Below are 19,417 nucleotides of genomic sequence, written 5' to 3'. Positions count from 1 at the left end.
ATCAATGACGGGTGGATATTCGGTACCCACCTTGCCGATAAAAAGGTATGCTAATAGTGGATTTGTAGATTCCCACCTTACATAATGTCGATTAAGATAGATACCTTAAATCACGGTACTGACTGTTCAGCTAATAACAATATTATTTATCAACTGTTGGTAACCGAGCGTTGAACAGAACCACTATTTTTTATTTGAAATATTGATAATTGTTTCCGTTTTTCACCTGATCAGCAAAAGGCATCAGTTCTAAACGATGCGTTATCATAATGATTGTGTATTTTTTCAATAACAATTTTTGAATTCCTTCATTGAAAATTTCTTGCCCAACTTGTTGATCCAGCGCAGAGAACGGATCATCCTATAATTAAATGATATATGTAAAATTCTAGAAACAATTGTAACTCGATGAGAATTGTAATTTGACATGGTTGTTACAAAATATAAATTTCGAAATTCCCTGATTTTCCATGACTTTTTCCTGAATAACTTTTCATTTTCCCTGACCGTTAGAAACTTCTATTTCAGATATGAAAACAACCTTACATATAGAAAATCAACAACGCCCTTGCAAAAAATGCTTCTATAATTAAAATACAAACATAAAAAAAATGATAAAATTTCATTAAAGTTTCTGTTAAAAAATATACTTTCAGAACAAAAATTTCAACCAAACAGTTTAATTTTCGACGAAATATATGAATTGTCAACGAAAACAAAAAAACTTAACAATAAGGTTGAATAATAGATCTTAAATGGTCGGTATACTGGTCCAAAAAATCTCTTTATTAATGTCACTTCGTCATGGCGGCCTACGAAAGAATAATGTGATGGCCCACCAATGTTTATTGTTAATATATCATTCTTATAAGGCCAACATGGAAGCCAACATACCTTTAAACTTCTTATTTTTTAGCTATTTTAACTTTTACTAATTTGACAATTATATCATAAGCAAACAGTTTTTATTTCATTGACTTGACATGGTTCACTCCATAAAGTTAAGAAGGACTATCTCCAGCGAATTATTACGTGGCTATGTACATAGTTGTGTTTCACTGAAGAGGCCCTCCGTCGAATGGTGAAACGTCTATTAATAAAGAGATTTTTGCACCAGTATACCGACAATTTAAGATCTATTATTTGAATTTTTTACCTGGTTGACACTCACTAACATCAACCAATAAGGTTGAATCTTTAACCAAAACAGATTAATTATCGAATCCAAAAGAGGAATTTTTATCAAAAAAGTGCATTTTCAACAATTTAAGATTTCATAGGTAATCGAGAGAAAAAAATTCATCCAAAATAATGAATTTTCAAGCCAAAAAGACAAATTTTCTACAAAGCAGTACTTTTTAATACAAATTTTGAATTTTAACAAAAAAACTTACTTCTCACAAAAATTTTTATTTTGAAAGCAGAAAAAACGAATTTCCTACAGCAGTTGAATTTTCAAACCTCAAACATGAATTTTCAATACCAAAAAAGAGTTTTGTGCAACTAAAAAATATAAATTTTAAAGCAAAAATGGATTAGTTAGACTTTCATGATGAATCTTTAAGTAAAGCAAATGAATTTTTAACTGCATAGGTTAGTTTCCGACAAATTTTTAATAAAAAGGATACATTTTAAACGATGAAAGGTGAATTTTTAAGCCACAAAGATGAGTTTTCAGCACGAAAGTTGAATTTTCTACCAAGACCAATTTTTCAGTCAATAAAGAAAAAGAAATTAATTCAAAATATTACATTTTCATGCCAAAAAATTACTTTTATACAAATTAGTTGAAATTTCAAACGGAGTATATTAATCTTCGAAAAAAATATTAATTATAAATTAAATAGTTGCGTTTTTTACGAATGTATTTGAATTTTCAACCAAAAATAATTACTTTTGAACAAATATGTTTAATTTTCAACAAAATCATAAATTTTTTAACCAAAAGGTAAGCTCTCAAAGAAATAATTAATACCAATTTTACCTTTGTAAAAGTTGCTTGTTATTAACAAATTTTCTTTCATAATCAAAATTTGATTACGGTTCCATGTTTATTTGAATTTAATTAATAGAATGTATGTCGAGCGAGAGGTTGAACGACGAGGAATTCTGGAGGCAGTTTTCTGCAGTTTTCCTCACCTTTTTTTTCATCAAAGTTTTTTCTGCGTGTATAGGTAATTCCATATTATATAATAAAAATAAATTCAACTAACCATGATGATAGTATCACAATCACTGTAAATAGCTCTTGCAATTGCAATCCTTTGTTTTTGGCCTCCGCTTAAATTAATTCCCTTCTCTCCAATCATAGTCAAATCTCGTCCTGGTAAAATGTCCACATCCGGTTGCAAGGCACAAATTCTAAGAACTTTTCGATATCTTTTGGGTCGATATTCAGATCCGAATAAAACATTTTCTCGTAGAGTTGCATTCACCAACCATGGTTTTTGTGATACGTAAGCGACCCTTCCATCCCTAAATAAAAAAACATTGATAATAGTCTGTCTTTTAATCAATAACAAAATTTTTCATTCCATTTGAAAAAAAGATTATTTTCTGAAGACTTACCTAGACCATTCTACTTTACCCCTGACTTTCTGCATTTCTCCTAAAATTGCAGAAATCAATGAGGTTTTTCCACTTCCGGTTTTGCCCACTATCATTGTAAGTTTTCCTATAAATAAAAAGTCCACATTTGATTAAAAATGGAAAATTTTAATTCGATTTTACAATATGATTTGATTGATATTTTCTTAAAAATATCTAGAACTTGCCTCGAGGGATGTTTATGCCATTGAGAATTAGTGGAGTTTCTGATGAACCCCACGAAAAAGTACCCGTCGCTTTTACTACAAAATTGTCAGTTTTCAATTCTTCCCCAAAAATTGTATTTGTGGAAGAATTTGAAGCAGAATTATTTTTTATGAGATAATCTTCTTCGTCCTCTTCTATGTTATCCAGATAACCGAATACAGAAGCAGGTTGTAAACTATTAGCCTCTACCTTAAAAAATTAGAATTTTATCAACAAGAAGATGTAGATTAATTCAAAGAAATGTTGATAGTGATGAAATTGAATAAATATAAAATAAGATAATAAGGAAATTTTTATTAATCTTAGGAGTCGTCCATAAACGTGATAAATTTTAACAAAGTTTGCTCATTTTGCAAAAGATTACTCTACAATGGTACCCCTGTTATCATGGAACTTTCCATTTTCCCCCCTTTTTCGTTTTGACACTTAAATGTGAACTGCATTATTAGAATCAAATAAGAAAATCTAAATATTTTGGTTTAAATTTAATTTTTGTCAATTGAAAATTTTACTATTATATTTTCGGTTCGTAATTTATCTCGTTTAATTTAAAATTGTTCTATTTGGTTGAAATTTTAATCATTTTGTTGAAAATGCTACTCTTTTGTTAAAAGGTTATTTTTTTGAAAAAAATCCACTAATTGAGTGAAATTTGAACTACTCTGTCAAAAATGCCTTTTTTCAACTACTTGCTTAAAAATTCATGAATTTCATTAAAAATTCGTATTTTTGGTAAAAAAATTAGTCTTCTTTTTTAAAGAATCATCTTTTTTGTTGAAAATTTCATTACATTTTTGAAAATCCATTTTTTTTGGTGGAATAATAATTTCTTTACTGAAAACGCAACTATTTCATTTTTGGTTAACAATTGATACTTTTAATTGAAAATTAATCTTCTTCATTGGAAAAATTCACTATTTGATTTAAAATTGATTAATTTTGTTAAAAATTTGTATTTTCTGCTTGAATATTCATGTTAGTTACAAATTCAACTATTTAGTTTTAAAGTCATTTTTTGGTTAAAGTTCATATTTTCGAGTTAAAAATGCATATTATTGAGTTAAAAATCCAAGTGGTTTGTAGAAAATTTGTTCTTTGGCTTGAAAATTCAACAATTTGATGAAGAATGAAACTATGTGGTTGATACTAAAGTTTTTGGTTGAAAATTAATGATCTATTTGGTAGAATATTAATTTTTACACAAAAATTATATTTTCGAGGTGAAAGTTCACCTGTTTTGTACACAATGCGTCTTTATGGTTTTGCATTTCAACAATTTTGTTGAAAGTTCGTCTTTCTTGGCAGAAAATTAATCTTCTTAGTCTAAAATTCACCTTTTTGGTTAAAAATCTAACTATTTAAAATTTCATTTTTTTAGGGGAAAAATTTAATTACTTTGTTAAAAGTAAAAATATTCCATTAAAATTACATTTTTTCATCCCGTAGGCCCAAAATTTAACTATTTCTTAACAAATAAATTCTTGTTTCGTTGATATCTCAACTGTATTGTTAAAATCAACTATGTGATCGAAAATTTGACTATTCTGATTGAAACTTTAACAATTTTATTGCTTATGCAACTGTTTGGTTCAAAATGTATTTTTTGTTGTATCTAAATTGATTTCTTCTAAAGAATTCACTGCTTTATTTTGAAGAATAGAACAAAATTGGTCAAGTATTTATGGATGGTCGCTTACATCAGAATCACCGGAAAAAATACTCTTCTCTTGACTTTCAATTATCCTTTGTTTGACTTCTGGTAAAATATTTATTGTCTCAGGCAGAGACAATAAGTCTTCAAGTCTTTTTGTAGAAATCTGAAAATTTCAAGCATATTAAAATATTTTAATACTTATTTACCTAATTTTTGCATTAATGAAAATAAACAAATCTATACAATCTAATAAATAAATATATTTTTCGCAATAACTGTGTAAATATTCTATCCAGGCCTAGAATCAGATCTAAATTTCTTTGACTTTCTCTGATTTTTCTTAATTCAAAAAATCGATAGTTTATTTTAAAAAATTATTGGGCATCGATTGGGCGTTCTTCAATTAATTTAAGGGACCCTCACCATCGCATTTATAATTATAGGAATTATGACTGGGAAGATGCTGAGCGGTACGGTTAGTTGGGAGAAAAGAGCGAGGCTGGCGAAGACACTTCCAGCATCAAGATTACGTTCCTCCAACCAAAAGTAAACTCCAAATGTGAAGAGGGTTGTAAGTACGGAAGAAGCGTGCGTGAAAAAGGCTAAATTTGGAAAAAAATTAAACTTACTATTGAAATAAACAAAAAACAAATCCATTTTATGTTAGTTATGAAATAATATTTCAATTTAAATAATAATAAAAGATAAAACATACATTTTGCATTTAAATTTTGAATGTCTAAACCTACTTATAAAGGCCCAGAAGAGGGAATCCTTGTCCAGTAATTTGAGTTCCCGATTTCTCGTTGTGCCAATTTTTTTCTCAAAAAGCTCCTCCCAAGCTCTGAGCTTCACCAATCGCATACCTTGGAGAATTTCGTTTATTAACCTTAAACGCGCATCACTTCGTTCCTAAAAAAATAACGGAATACATCACTTTTAAATACATAGACAACTTTAAAAAAGTTTTTCAGGCAAATCGAATTTGTTATCAGATTTGTAATAGTGAGTTTTCATTTTCAATAAGAATAAAAAATTGATAGTTTCGAAGACTATTTAGTTTAAAACAGACTTAAATAATAAAAGTGACAAAATTATCTATTTTAGAACTCAATTTCATGCTGAAAAAATTGTAACACATTGGTGTTATTATTATTATTATTTTTGCCTTTTTAGGATGGTCCATTTAGATCTTATAGCACTGAGATTTAAAAACCTATTCTACTATGCCTTTTATTTTAAAGCCCGGCAAAACATAGTTCTATACACGGGTCAGACGACTCCACTTTACTGGGTATGGGGTAGAATCAATGTATCAATTTAATCAAAACCAGCGTTAACACGGAGCTGGATCTGACATGATTAAAAGTGCTCGCATTTGCCCGGAAGTTTTCCCAGGGGAGTGAAAACTGCACAAAACACCTCCCGATTGCAGCCCGTTTTAGCGTCAAACCTCCCGCTCAAAATTAGTATAAACGCAGCAAATAGACAACCTGGTGGTACGTCGCAGATGGCCACCCATCCAAGTACTATCCGCGCCGCCGGTACCCATTTGTGTTACAGTATAAATTGTTAAATGTTTTTCTAGTGTTTCGTTAATAATTGATAGAAATTACCGTAATTGACTTTGCGTTATTTGACATGCATTTTCCAAGGTAAAGTTGTATTGGTGTCACGATAAAAATACAGCAAACTGCTCCTATTATTGCACTAATTCCTAACTTAAAATAAAGCAAGAATATTATAGCTGTGATCTGTAAAATAAAACGAACACAAATTAATAAAATCAAGAATAAAATTTCTCTATAAGAATAGGGATTTAATGCACATTCTTAAATATCGCTTGATTTGGGATTCGTTTTCTGCCAGATGCATATACTGACTGTTTCCATTTTTTTCTCAGAGTATGAATTTCTCATTTAAATAAAAAAATTGTACAGAATAGAAAATTGTTGGGTATAGTAGTAAAATATAAAAATCAAGAACAGTAACTGACATTGAATGAAACAGTTTATAATAAAATAAAATTTATAATATACTTTTAAATAATAAATTGTTAATATTGATGATTGTCGTATTGATGTAAGTTGTAAAACCAGTTTTTTTAAAATAATGAGTTCATAAATTTTGTTTCTATCTTCTTAGTAAAGATAAGACATCTATTTAAGTAATTTTTGTGTAATTTTTACCAATATAGACTCAGTTTACAGTCATTGTAGAGCATTATTGTCAAAATGTTGAAGCTCGTTTGTCTTATTGTCATATTTTCTACTGCTTATGTGAGCTTTATAATATTTTGAAATATCCATTTTATCAGTAGATATGAAAGCTGCAAAGCATTTTTCTACTTTATTCTATGTAGATTATTTTGTGAAAAAATCAAATTTACATTTGAAATTATTTTCAAGAGAGAAGGAAGCGAAATATATCTTCCGATTTAAGAAAAAAGATTCCACGAGTTTTTGCATTCAAAAGAATTCGGGATTCATTTTTGGATTTTGTTTAGGTTTCTGTTTAGCTTGAAATATCTTTAAACTGTTTGGTATTCAACAATGAAATTGGAAAAAGTATAAAATTAACCGCTAAACTCACTGTATATATATTTTTAAGCGTTTTTATTTGTTGTTTAGATTTTTTAACATTTTTACTTATATCTGAAAGACGTCTTGTTAATTTTATACTACGAGCAAAACTTGATATTGTTTGATATCGGTCATTGGTCGCGAGAAATAAGAACTGAAAAATGTAATTTATAACAAAAAATCAAATAAAAAATCAATTCTTTTTGCCATAAAAAAAATTTTTCCCTGATGATGCTTATAGCAATTATAAGATATCTTTCTTACAAAGGCACAAATTACTTAACAAAAAATTGACAAATCGTACACTGTTAAAAATGTTTGGAATTCTACAGCACGTCTACAAGACCTCTGCAATACTGTAAGATAAAACGGCAAACATGGTATTGGAATTTTGAAATTGCAATACATGTATTGTAAGTGTTGTAAATCGTGTAGTCAACCATCCAGCATTATTCCAATGCATGTAGTAAATCGTTTCATATACAAAAATTGTGCACAAGAAAATCACAGAATTAATGAAATTCAAAGAATTCACGGAATTTCCCGGATTCAAGGAGTTTCCGGAATTTATGGAATTCATTAAATTCATGAAATTCACGGAATTCAAGACATTCACAGAATCCATGGAAATGAAGGAATCCTCGTAATTGATGGAATTTACGAAATTCGAGGAATTCTTGGCATTTAGGGAATTGACGGAATTGATAAAATTCACAACATTTTCAGAAATCGCAGAATTCATGGAATTCAAGAAATTAACGAAATTGATGGAAATCATGGAATTAAGGGAATTCAAGCAATTCATAAGATCAATAAATTCGTCGAATTTAAGGAATTCCTTGAAATGGCGGAGTTCACGGGTTTCGCGCCATTAATTGAAACCACTGAATTCATGGATTTCACGGAATTTATGGAATTAATGGAATTTACGGAAATAATGGAATTCATTGAAGACTGAATTAACGGAATTCATGGAATTAAAGAAATTCGCGAAATTGACTGTAATCACGGAATTTATGGAATTCAAGTAATTCACGGAATTCACGGAATTCGAGAAACTAAGGGAATTCGCAGAATTAATGGAAATGAAAGAATTCACGAAATTCATGAAATTCAATGGGTTTACGGAATTCAAGGAATTCAATGAATTCGCGGAATTTGTAATATTCAAGGAATTCATGGAGTTCCATAAATTCTATATATTCCGTGAATTCCATAATTTCATTAAATTTCATTAAATCGTTAAATTACGTTAACTGATTGATTTTCGTGAATTCAAAGAATTCCACGATTTTCTTGAATTTTGTGAATTCAAAAAATTCCACGATTTCCTTGAATTTCACGAATTAGTTGAATTCCGTGACTCGCTTGAATTTCGTGAATTCCATGAATGCTATAAATTCCATAAATTTAATTAATTCAAAAAATTCCATGAATACCACGAATATCATTAATTCCATGAATTCCGTGTATTACATGAATTCTGTGGATTCCAAGAATTCCGTAAATTTCACCATTTCCGTGAACTCCATTAATTCCTCGAATTTCGTAAATTCCGAAAATTGCATGAATTCCATAAATCATTTACGTGAATTACATTAATTCTGTGAATTTCGCCATTTCCGTGAATTTAATTAATTCCGTGAAATCCACGAATTGCATGAATTCCATAAATTCTATAAATTCCTTAACTTTGTTGCATTCCGTGAATTCTGTGAATTTCCTGAATTCTATGAATTCCTTAAGATCGCTGAATGCCGTAAATTCCATGAATTCCGTAAATTCCGGTAATTCTTTAAATCTTCTGAATTCCTTGTATTCCGTGGATATCGTTGCTTCCTCAAATTTCGTGAATTCCATGAAATCCATGAATTCCGGTCGTTATATGAATTCTGTGAATTCCAAACATTCCTTGTATTCCATAAATACGCGCGTTATATACAATATATAACAAAAGTTTTAGCCCCGTCAGAAAACTTATTGTTTTTTTTTGCCAGGGGCAAGTTTTCTAAGAAATGATTTACATTTTTTCTTTAATTTTTCGCTTCAACAGGTGCCGAGATATCCAGCCGCAACTGTGATACAGAAGTGTAGCGGGCAACTGGACTTGTATTATAAAATTCCAATACATGTGAAGTACCATACCAATGCCAGCATTTCGAAACTAAAAAATTATTTATTGTAACGTTACCTTTCGATGCGAAAATAAACTTTCAATACATGCGGTGGAAGTTTCCAAGAGAAATTTTTAACAGTGAACTATAAATCTAACATAAGCAAAAGCGAAACAAAAAATTACAATATAAAGTTATTTCAAAAATTATAGAAGTTTGAAAAAAAAATCTTTGTGGCTTTTTTTCTGAAGTTTGATTTGAAATGGATTCAGTCCACTTACGGAAAGTAAATTAATTTCTAAGAATCGAATTTGACACACAAATGTGGCATAATATTTAATTAATTTACTTCTAAATAAAAAATATTTGGAGTAACACAATTTAAAAACATATAGAATCATGTCAAATTTCTTCTTTAATTTTACATAATACATATTCCTTATCCAGTATAGGAAAACCGTTTTTAAGAACACTAAACTGTTTGTTTTACTTCAGCTAGCCATAATTCAATTAATTTTCGAAATTTTTTGATGAAATTTATAGAAACCATATTTATACTTTTTTAATAGCTTTCCCACTACTAGTTTTTTTCTCTTAACATTCGCTTGAGGATATCAAAGCATGATTTATGTAATTTTTCAAGTAAAAATCATAAAGAATATTTCCTGTAAAATTCATTCAAAATTCTAAAAATTGGCTGAATTAGGGCGAGTTAAAGTAAGAAAATTCGTTTTCTAAAGAAGAGCTTTTCGGGCTTATATTCAACTCTTGATATAAGACCTTCCGGGCTTATGACATTCCTAGAATTGATGGCCTTCGCAGTTCGGTGATTAAAGGAGCCGCGGGGCCTACCAATTCTTCCGATTTGTTATCAAGGCCAAAGCAAGCTAAGCCCGAAACCGTTCTTTTATCTGGAGTTAAGTGTAATTCGTAAACGCAACAAGCTACAACTTTTTGTCCAGAGAAAAATTATTCGTAATTAAGTTTGTCATAAGAATATGTACTCTTAAAATTAAAATTCGAAACTCGTTTAAAAATATTCCAGGGGCTAATTCTATTTAGCAAGAAAAATGTATAGGCTGTTATAGAATTCGGCCTCTCAACTGCAGTGGATTGTTCTGTTGTAATCTGGGCAGTTTTTCTTTAAAAAATTATACAATGTTTTGTTAAAATAATTATATCTTTCAAGGTGAAAGAGCACTGATATCTCCAAAAGTTAGAGAAAATCATACCAAGTTATCTTCAAAACTATATATTAATATGTCATTCGTTTTTGAAACAAAAAATAAATAAATAAAGTTTTCTCCTTAAGAAAAGTCTATTTCTAAATTTCAATGTTACAACATTAAGATTTTTTCCTGAGTATTATGAGTCGGTTACATTTTTGACAGAAAAAAGATCCCATAATTAACAATTTAAAATACTTTTGTAAATTTTGGTTTTTTAAGCTTGAAATTTCAAAAATATATAAATATTGATATTCTCAAAAGCTGATTTCAATAGAAAACTTTATATGATTTTGAAGAATTTCTTCAAAAAGTAAAAATTATAACATGATAAAATTAAAAGTGGGTTTACAGTACCTTTAAAGGAATAGCCCATATGTAGTGTCCAATCCAAAAGAAACCCATAATGTTGTATGCGTCTTCTGCCATGAGATTGGTCAAAGTTCCAATATCTATAACTTGACGACCTTGTTCATCTTTTTGCTTTCCGTTGTCAGGTGGCTTTTCTTCTTCAGAAATACTCCAAGAACAGAGACGAAGTGCTTTATCATAAACTGATGACTAAAATAAAAAAGACAACATTAATAGTAGTTTATATAGCAGTTGCATACAACTGGGGTTGTTTTTTAGGCGAGGAGGATGTCTTCAGTAGGAGCAGTCAGTGATATTCAGGCGAAATGCAAGCGCAGTTAGCGGCAAGCTAAAGGCGAGCCATAGAAGGAGCTGAAGGCGAGCCAAAGACAAAGCTGAAGGTGAGCCGTAGCCACACTCACTGCTCCGCCTGTACACACTAGCCGCGCCAAAAAAGTTTAATAATTTATCACTAATTTATGGTATCTTATCACTTTGTATTGGTCCAATCACTACTAAAATCAATCTCTTAAATTAAACGTCAACACGATAGCTTGGTTACTGCTCCTTAAAACTGCCATATAAAGCCTTTTTAAGGCATTTGTAAAGATTAGGCGTATAAAGTGCTACTTCACGGAACGAAAAGGAAATTATTAAATAAACCTAGTGTCCTGGATAATAAATTAATTATATTACTTGCAAAGCTGTTCTAAGACGAATTCCTTCGACGTTGAGGATGTGGGTTGAGGCTTGACTTAAAGTACTTTGCAAAATTGCTGCCAAGAACACCAAAAGTCCCAAAATATAACCATTTTCGAAAAATTGTTGGAGAGTTACAAAGCTCTGAAAAATATATGTACTAACACAGCTGATAATAAATAAAAACACTGCAACCTGGAAATGGTTCACACGGCCCTGACTTTTTAGGTTTGGATTCCCTGGGCTTAAGATCAAGGTCAGTGTAGGCCATTGCCAAGAACCATTCTTCATTACAGGTTCTAGTGTATTAAATAAATGTTTGAGTTGGAAAAATTAAAATTAAAAAAAGATTAAAAGCAATTTAAAATAAACAGTTATTTAATAATAATAAACATATAGTTAAAAAGAGTATCTGCTAACTGAGTGTTCGAATCTCCAATAATTTGCAGTAACATTTTGGGAGATGGAAACGTAGTCGATAATTTTTGAAATAGCCATTGGTCCAGCCAAATTTGATGTATCACCTAGAAGCTTTAATAAACCTCCTATCGTAAATGGAAGCCAGACATGTTTCCAATAGCAGATCCACAAAGACAGCTTGTCCTTACCTCTGAGTTCCTAAAAATATACAAGATTATGGGATTACATAGGATTACAAAAGATTACATGAGATTACAAAATATTACATGGGATTACATGAGATTAGACAAGATTACATAGGATTATATGAGATTACACAATAGCATAGGGATTACTCAGGATTGCATAAATTACTTGGGATTACAAAAGATTACAAGAGATGACACAATATAATACGGAATTTAAATAAGAGAATGCAATTGATAAGCAACTGCGTTATATAAATTCCAGAAGTTAAAGAATGAATCTCGGAATTCATGTAGAAATAAAGTTGAAATTTAAAATTTGTTCTTGAGTTCTATACTCGATTTAACAAACAGTTGAGTTTAAATTTTATTTTAAACATTCTTTCTTTCTTGCAAAACGAAATACTGTTGCAAACTTAATGGAATAACATAAGAAAAGTTCTTTAAAATGATTTTTTTTTAAATAAAATATATTATTTCAACAAACAGAACGTCCATATTAGACATTTTACGATTAATATTTTTTTCCGAAGAAAAGAGTTAAGAGAAGTCCCTATCTATTAGAATTATTATGGATATACTTCAGAAACAGAAATATTCATTTTAAGCTTTAAACCGATTGAAATAAACAATTTATATATAAAATTATTTTCATGCGGTGCTCAACCACAACAAAAAACTTTATCAGACTTAAAAATGTCTAATCATGTTGTAGAAGTAGAATTTAGAATTGAAATAATAATACATAGTATTTTTTTCAAAGTATGAATTTTCTTATCAACCAGCGATAAAATTAATTTTAAATTATAATAATTAGCTGACGAAAAATATTAATGTTAAGTATTTGTGTCGTTGTACTGCTCCATCGTGTTGCAACTATCTCAGTGGTAATATTTCATCAAAAAAGTGTGGCGAAAACTCGAAATATTTATTGTTTCTCTAAATAACAATATTTTTAATTAACAGTCTCTACTAAATTTTGCGTCTGGAAAAGTGTTTCTTTCTTAATGATTATTTTAATGTATATTGAAATTAGTACTTATATAGGTAACTTTTTCAACGACTCTCAATTAATATTATTAATTAATAATAATAGAAAACACTAACTTACAGGGAAAAAATATTTGAGAAAAATTATTTTATTGTGGTAATAAGAGGTAAAACAGCTTTAAATTATTCTAATGTTAATATATTATAATAAATAGTAACATGCTTGTAACGCAATGACAGTATTAAGCAAAAATGCATTATTTTAAATTATTAAAAGATAATAACATTCAAATTTAGAATATTCTCTGTCTCATAGGATATTATTGTACAGCAAAATAATATAAAGCAACAAAATACTTTTTCTATTTTTTTTTGTAAGAGGCATAGTTTTCCATAATCATTTAATAATATTATTAATTGAAAGTTAGTGACAACGTTACTTAATTAGGTAACATTATAAAGATGTAAACCCTTATTGACCCAATTTATCTGTCTTTGTCCGTCAACTTTAAGCACGGACAACTTTATTATTTATGTTTTAAAAGATCTGAAGATTTATATGCGGATAGTTTTGAATGTGTTCTTTCAGAATCTGACCCGAAAATTTAAAAAAAACCAGCCCTTCCGACCGTATTTTTCGATTTAAAAAAAACGTGATTTTTTAAGGTAATTTTTTTTAAAATCGAATTTTCGATGCGGAAGAGGTCTTGGAAATAGCTGAAACCACAAAAACTCCGGCTCAAAATGTCCAAATAATAAATTTATACACACAGAAAATTTATTTTTTATCATTTAGGGTTTGTACGGCCATCTCTAAAATAACATATTTACGAAAAAAACGCTATTTAACGGATTTTTCTGAAAAAATTTGTTTTGGCGTTTGAAAACAAGTAGAAATTGGGAAAAACGTATCACAGATAATAGAAAACAAATTTACTTTTGTTATCTAAGGCTTAATTTCGTTACCACCCCATAAAATAGCCCGAAGGGGTGAAAATCGGCAGTTTTTCAGACGTACCATTATTATTGGCAAAAAATTGCAAATAAGTTTAATTCTAAAAATAAATAAAAGTTGACTTAGGTTGAAATTTCGAAAATCTATCAAATTTGATTCACGTAGAGATTTATTTTAATGATTGTTTGATTAACGGGTTCGAAATTTTTGTATTTGCTTGCGAATGGAACATCTTTAGCTATTTCTTCAATCAAAATGTTTCCAGTTCTTACCGCGTGGAGGTAGATGTTTAGAAAGAACCTTTTTTTTGTTCTTTTTCGTTCTTTTTTTTGTATTTTATTTTTTTGTTTTTAGCTTTTTTATCATTTTTTTAGTTCATTTTAATTTTACTTATGATCATGATCGGAACATTTTTTGCAAATATAAATTTTGCAATTTGCACAACATCTTTGTGTTCTTACCTTGCACAAATCATTTCTACGAGCACCTTTTTCGGCGATACGATCATGTTATGCTTTTCAGACATATATTCATCTGATTTTCTTATTTTCATGCTTCTTTTTGAACAACTTTCATTTTTTTGTTAACATATTTAACAAATATACGATTGACAGGTCTTACGGAAATTTCTAGTTTTGATTACACATTTTTCAGTACTGCAAATATTTTTGGCATTTTCCGAGGGTACTATATTATGTTCATTTGCAGCCGATGATCCCTTCAAGTATTCTTCACATATAGCCAGCGCAGCGTCTTTTGTTTTGATGTGATGTTTTTTCTCTCTTGCAGTGTTACATAAAACTGTTGCATTAGTAGCAGAGGCCTGCAGAATTCTTATGAAAGGGATCCAAGTCCACTTCTTTGATCTTATGGAGGGTAGCAGACGATTACAGTGCTGATCATGCAGATCAACACCTCCCATAAATTGATAATTGGTATTTGTGGAGAAACACCCGCTGCTGTTGATAAAATAGATACGTCTTTGGAATTACGCGCAGTAATGAAATTGAGGCCTCTATTTTTATCATGCTTAGCCGCATTGGTTCCTTTGGGTGCATCTTTATCGATAAAGTTTTTTTCTTGTATTCGATCGGTGCGGACAACTCCAGTCGCTCGCAAACCTAACTTTTTCAGATATACCACGAGATCGGGACAGCAAAATAAGTTGTCAAAATACAAATGATAAAAACGAAGCTTGCGAGGAGATGTGTTTGTTAGAAGCTTTTTTAGCATCTAAATACGAGTAACAATGCGACTTCCCACTGCAATTTTGCCTAATTTCGATGCTTTATCCGAATGTTTGCCACAGTAGACCTCAAAATCATAGAGATATCCGTTCGCGCCGCAAAAACCCCTCATTTTGATACCATACCTTATTCGTTTGGATTTTATGAATTGCTTGATTGATAGTCTCCCAAAAAACTTTAGCATCATCTCATTCACTGACAGAGCTGTTGAGAAAAAACCATACGCTAGAATGTTGTTCCTAAAAATATCTAAAAATTTTCTTACCTTCCACACATTGTCCTCATCATATCTGTTTTCTGAAAAAGCATATTTCAATTTTGATTTGATGACCATTAATTTATTTCAACTCATAGCTTTTACAATGGCTTCTGATCTTAACAGTATATTGTTTGACTAATAATCTCTTTGTGAAGGTAGTTTATTTATTGACGATAAAATAATTATTTCTATGAAAACTTAAAATTTTTTGTCAGTGAGAGCATAACCATTTACATTAGTAACATCAACTATATACTTTCCGAATTCCGAATAATTTCGACAACAGATTTTTGCATGATACCTAACTTTTCCTTTTTAGATAATAATATTTCATTAGATAAATTATCTTCATGCACTTTTTCACCCAGAAGCCACTAAAAGTTATGATCATTTTCCAATTTTTGTTGGGTCGTATTATAATTATTATAGATTTTCGAATACGATTGTGTAGGAAAATTAGAACTCAAAGATCCCTCTAAATCTGTATCGATTTCTGAATTGCCATTGAAGTCGTAATTTTCTGAATTCGAATGCAAAGTACTACTATCCGAGTCATAATCTGCTTTTTCCCCATTATCAGAAATGTATAGTTAATTTTTGTTGCAGAGAATTTTTCGTCGGAATTCGATATAAAGTTAATCTTTTGTTTTTTCTGTAACGGAAACATCCACTTATATCCTCTAAGAAGGGGATCCCAACAATGCTGCTCAGTGAAGGGGAAATGGCAGCACTGCGATCTAATTGGCTTGTTAGTCACGTGGTACTATGAGGTGGTGGATGCCAAGCGCATATAAATGAGAGTTATGCAGGGATATAAGCGCGAGAGGATATAAATGAGAGAGTATATAACCGCGGTTCCAGTGTATAAACTACCCGTAAAACGTCATCACACGTACGGCACGCACAGTAATTGTTGTCCTCTTACTACCTGTGCTATTTTGCTCATCATTTGCGCCCATTATTTACGCATGCTGGCACATAATATCGTGCTACTAGAGGGGGCATCCAATAAGTTCACAACTCCTGGAATTTTCCGCCCCTACAGCCACGAAGTTGGAAAGTTATCGGACTTGTATGGTGAATTTCAACCTCTACTCACCCCCTTCAACCCTTTACACTCGAACGATAGGGTGATGGAACTGGAATATTTGAAAATTTAAAAAATTGGATACTATGAAACGCTATAGTTTATATAAAATGATATATGGTTACATGAACGATAGTTTAGATAAACGATATATAATTATATAAACGATATATGAGGAATACCGTGCGTGCTCCGGTCTTTATCCCTGAAACTATCAATAACGGGTAGACATTATTTCATAACTTTAACATAGACATTGTCTTTAGCATGCGGGAGTATAAAAGCTGTTCTTAATTATTTTTAGAACTAAATTTATTTGCAATACCAGTTTTTCGTAAATATGTTATTCTAGGGGTGGTCATACAACCCCTAATGATGAAAAATGATCTTCAGATCTTTTTAAACATAAATAACAAACAATTATTGCAATTGATGCCACACTTTTTCAATGTAATATAATCACTAAATAAGATGAAACATGGTTTAATAGAAAAAATAATTTTTCTCGATGGGAAATGCTAAATTTTTTCATTTGTTTATATTAATATTAACAATAAAAATATTTAACATTTCTAGTTGTTAGCAGCTGTTTATTATAATTTAGGAATAACTTGAAAGTTTTTTGATGAGGAAAACAATACTTCGAAAAAATACAATTTATTTATTACAATATTTTTAATGATGATCATTTTTAAATATTGGATATTTTTTGTTTTAAATACATTCTTACGAGATATTTAAGCATCTTTAATCAAGATAAAGTTTTCTGTTACGGTTTAGCACCAAACGAAAATAAATATTTATATAAATTGTTCATAACAATTGAATTAAATCTTGAACTAAACATGTTTCTGAATTGTATCTTCTTTCATTCAGATAGATTGCGACTTCTTTTAAGTCTTTTATTCGGAGAAAAAAATCATATTCATACAATGTCCAATTTTGACATTCTGTTTGTTTAAATATTAAGTTGCACAGAGTAAAATTAAAAAATCTAGCCTAAAGTCATCCTGAAGTTTCATTCTGAACATTTAAAAAAAACATCAAAATCGGTTCAGAATTGCAGGCTGCGTAGTGGATTATGACTAGTAAATTTCCGATTTCCCCTACCTTTTTCTCCTGGTGTGACGTGTAAAGGTCGTGAAGATGTTTTGAAAAAGATTTTTTATACTTTTAAAAGTTTTTTTTTCATGAATGACAAATTCAAAAAGAAAAAATCTAATATACTACAATTTTTAGAATTGTATGCAGTATTTAAAAAATATATTATCTAAGATTTACACATCTGTCCCATTCATTATTTAATATGCACACAGTAAAGAAGGACAAAAAGGAACATATTCGAACATGGATAAAAGATACAAAGAATATAAAGCCTATGAATTTTACATAATTAACTGAGATTCATTTTTTTCTTGAGCGTTTTGATTTTTGTTGGTTTTCGCAAAGTGCATATATATATAGTGCCAAACAAATGGTTAGGAACATGTTTAATAGGGATTTAAACAATTCACAAAATTTTATCTATTGAAATTACATAGGATTGATTACACGAGATTAAAGGGATTAGAAGGAAATGCATAGATTACACGGGATTTCAAAAAGTAACATAATATTATGTATGGTATTATACAAGATTACATATGGAATTATATACAATGACCAGAGATTACATGAGACTAGCCGGGATTACACAATATTACAGGGATTACATAGATTTGAAAATTAAGTCAATTAAAATTTGAAATTGGATTTCGTAACTTTTGGGGAAATAATTTGATTAATTTAAGGAAGGCAGTTTTTGAAATTCTAAATTGAAATATGATCAAACGATTTTAAAATGCTGATCTATGTCAAGGAAATAATTTGGGTGTTCAAAACAATGTACATCTCATAAAAGTAAGAAATGCGGATGAGGAAAATTGTAAATACTATTTTATCAACAGTCCAATTTGGTCAAAATGTAAATAGAGAATTCATAACAGTGTCATGTTTAAAATACTAAATAATAGATTATACAAAAAATAGTGCCTCTACGAAAGGAAATGTTTGATATAAAAATTATTTTTATGCTAAAAAACTTAATAGTACATTACAATGCAGAAATAAAAACTGAATAATTGTACCTTTTCGTTTTTGTAGATATTTTGAAATTTTGCAAACTGTACTTTCGAAGATTCTTCATTAGGCAAGTGCCCGAGGTCTTTTAAGTCTAAAGGCATTTGATAACCGCGGATGAGTAAGTCGGCAACCCAATGGAAAGTAAGTTTGCTCAAAAAAGTGGATGAAACGTGCTTGTAAGACGAGTATACATTTTCATTTGGTCTCACCGTATATTTTTTATTTCTCTGCATCTGTGAAAATTAATTTTAAATAATGGGTATATAAATGTGATTTAAAAAAGTAATGTTCAAATCTGGACATGCAGACTAGCCTAAATTGTAACTTTTTAGTTAACGCATTTTAAAAAAATTCAAATTCGGACACAATTTAGACATATAGAATTATCCTGTATTAAATATTAACTTGAATGTACCAGTAATCGTGAAATTTGGTTATAATTTGAATATATTCTTAAAAAGATATGTTAAAAGTAACATTTAATGATAAAACCCACTTATTTTTCGCATTTTATAATAGAAAATAAAAATTACATTCACTCAAATGAAATAAACAGCAAGTTGGAATCACGATTACTGGGATTAGTTTTCGAACTCATTTTCGAATTGATTTTTAAAGGCATGTGGTAGTCTGTCTCGTGACCAATTGTTACATGTTATTACATTTGGCAGATTTATAATTATAAAAAAAATACATTGTGTTGGAATTTCAGG

The 19,417-nt window shown here is 29.7% G+C and overlaps 1 protein-coding gene across 1 annotated transcript in view; it reads right to left on the bottom strand.

Moving 5' to 3' along the window:
• Positions 1–19,417, bottom strand: part of LOC117178479 (ATP-binding cassette sub-family C member Sur-like) — a 115,597-nt gene that overhangs the window by 60,213 nt on the left and 35,967 nt on the right. Inside the window, exons 5-16 of the mRNA XM_033369905.1 lie at positions 18,710–18,937; positions 11,861–12,058; positions 11,438–11,584; positions 10,748–10,951; positions 6,085–6,222; positions 5,218–5,380; positions 4,892–5,070; positions 4,512–4,631; positions 2,775–3,003; positions 2,569–2,674; positions 2,214–2,475; positions 227–361 (exon numbers count right to left, since the gene is read on the bottom strand). Coding sequence (XP_033225796.1) covers positions 227–361; positions 2,214–2,475; positions 2,569–2,674; positions 2,775–3,003; positions 4,512–4,631; positions 4,892–5,070; positions 5,218–5,380; positions 6,085–6,222; positions 10,748–10,951; positions 11,438–11,584; positions 11,861–12,058; positions 18,710–18,937 — 2,109 coding nt within the window. The remainder of the gene's footprint in view (positions 1–226; positions 362–2,213; positions 2,476–2,568; positions 2,675–2,774; positions 3,004–4,511; positions 4,632–4,891; positions 5,071–5,217; positions 5,381–6,084; positions 6,223–10,747; positions 10,952–11,437; positions 11,585–11,860; positions 12,059–18,709; positions 18,938–19,417) is intronic.

The sequence above is a fragment of the Belonocnema kinseyi genome, chromosome 8 (genome assembly GCF_010883055.1).
Source record: "Belonocnema kinseyi isolate 2016_QV_RU_SX_M_011 chromosome 8, B_treatae_v1, whole genome shotgun sequence".
Classification (NCBI taxonomy): domain Eukaryota; kingdom Metazoa; phylum Arthropoda; class Insecta; order Hymenoptera; family Cynipidae; genus Belonocnema; species Belonocnema kinseyi.
The sequence above is the reverse complement of the archived record's forward strand: the minus strand, read 5'-3'. Positions and strand labels throughout refer to the sequence as shown.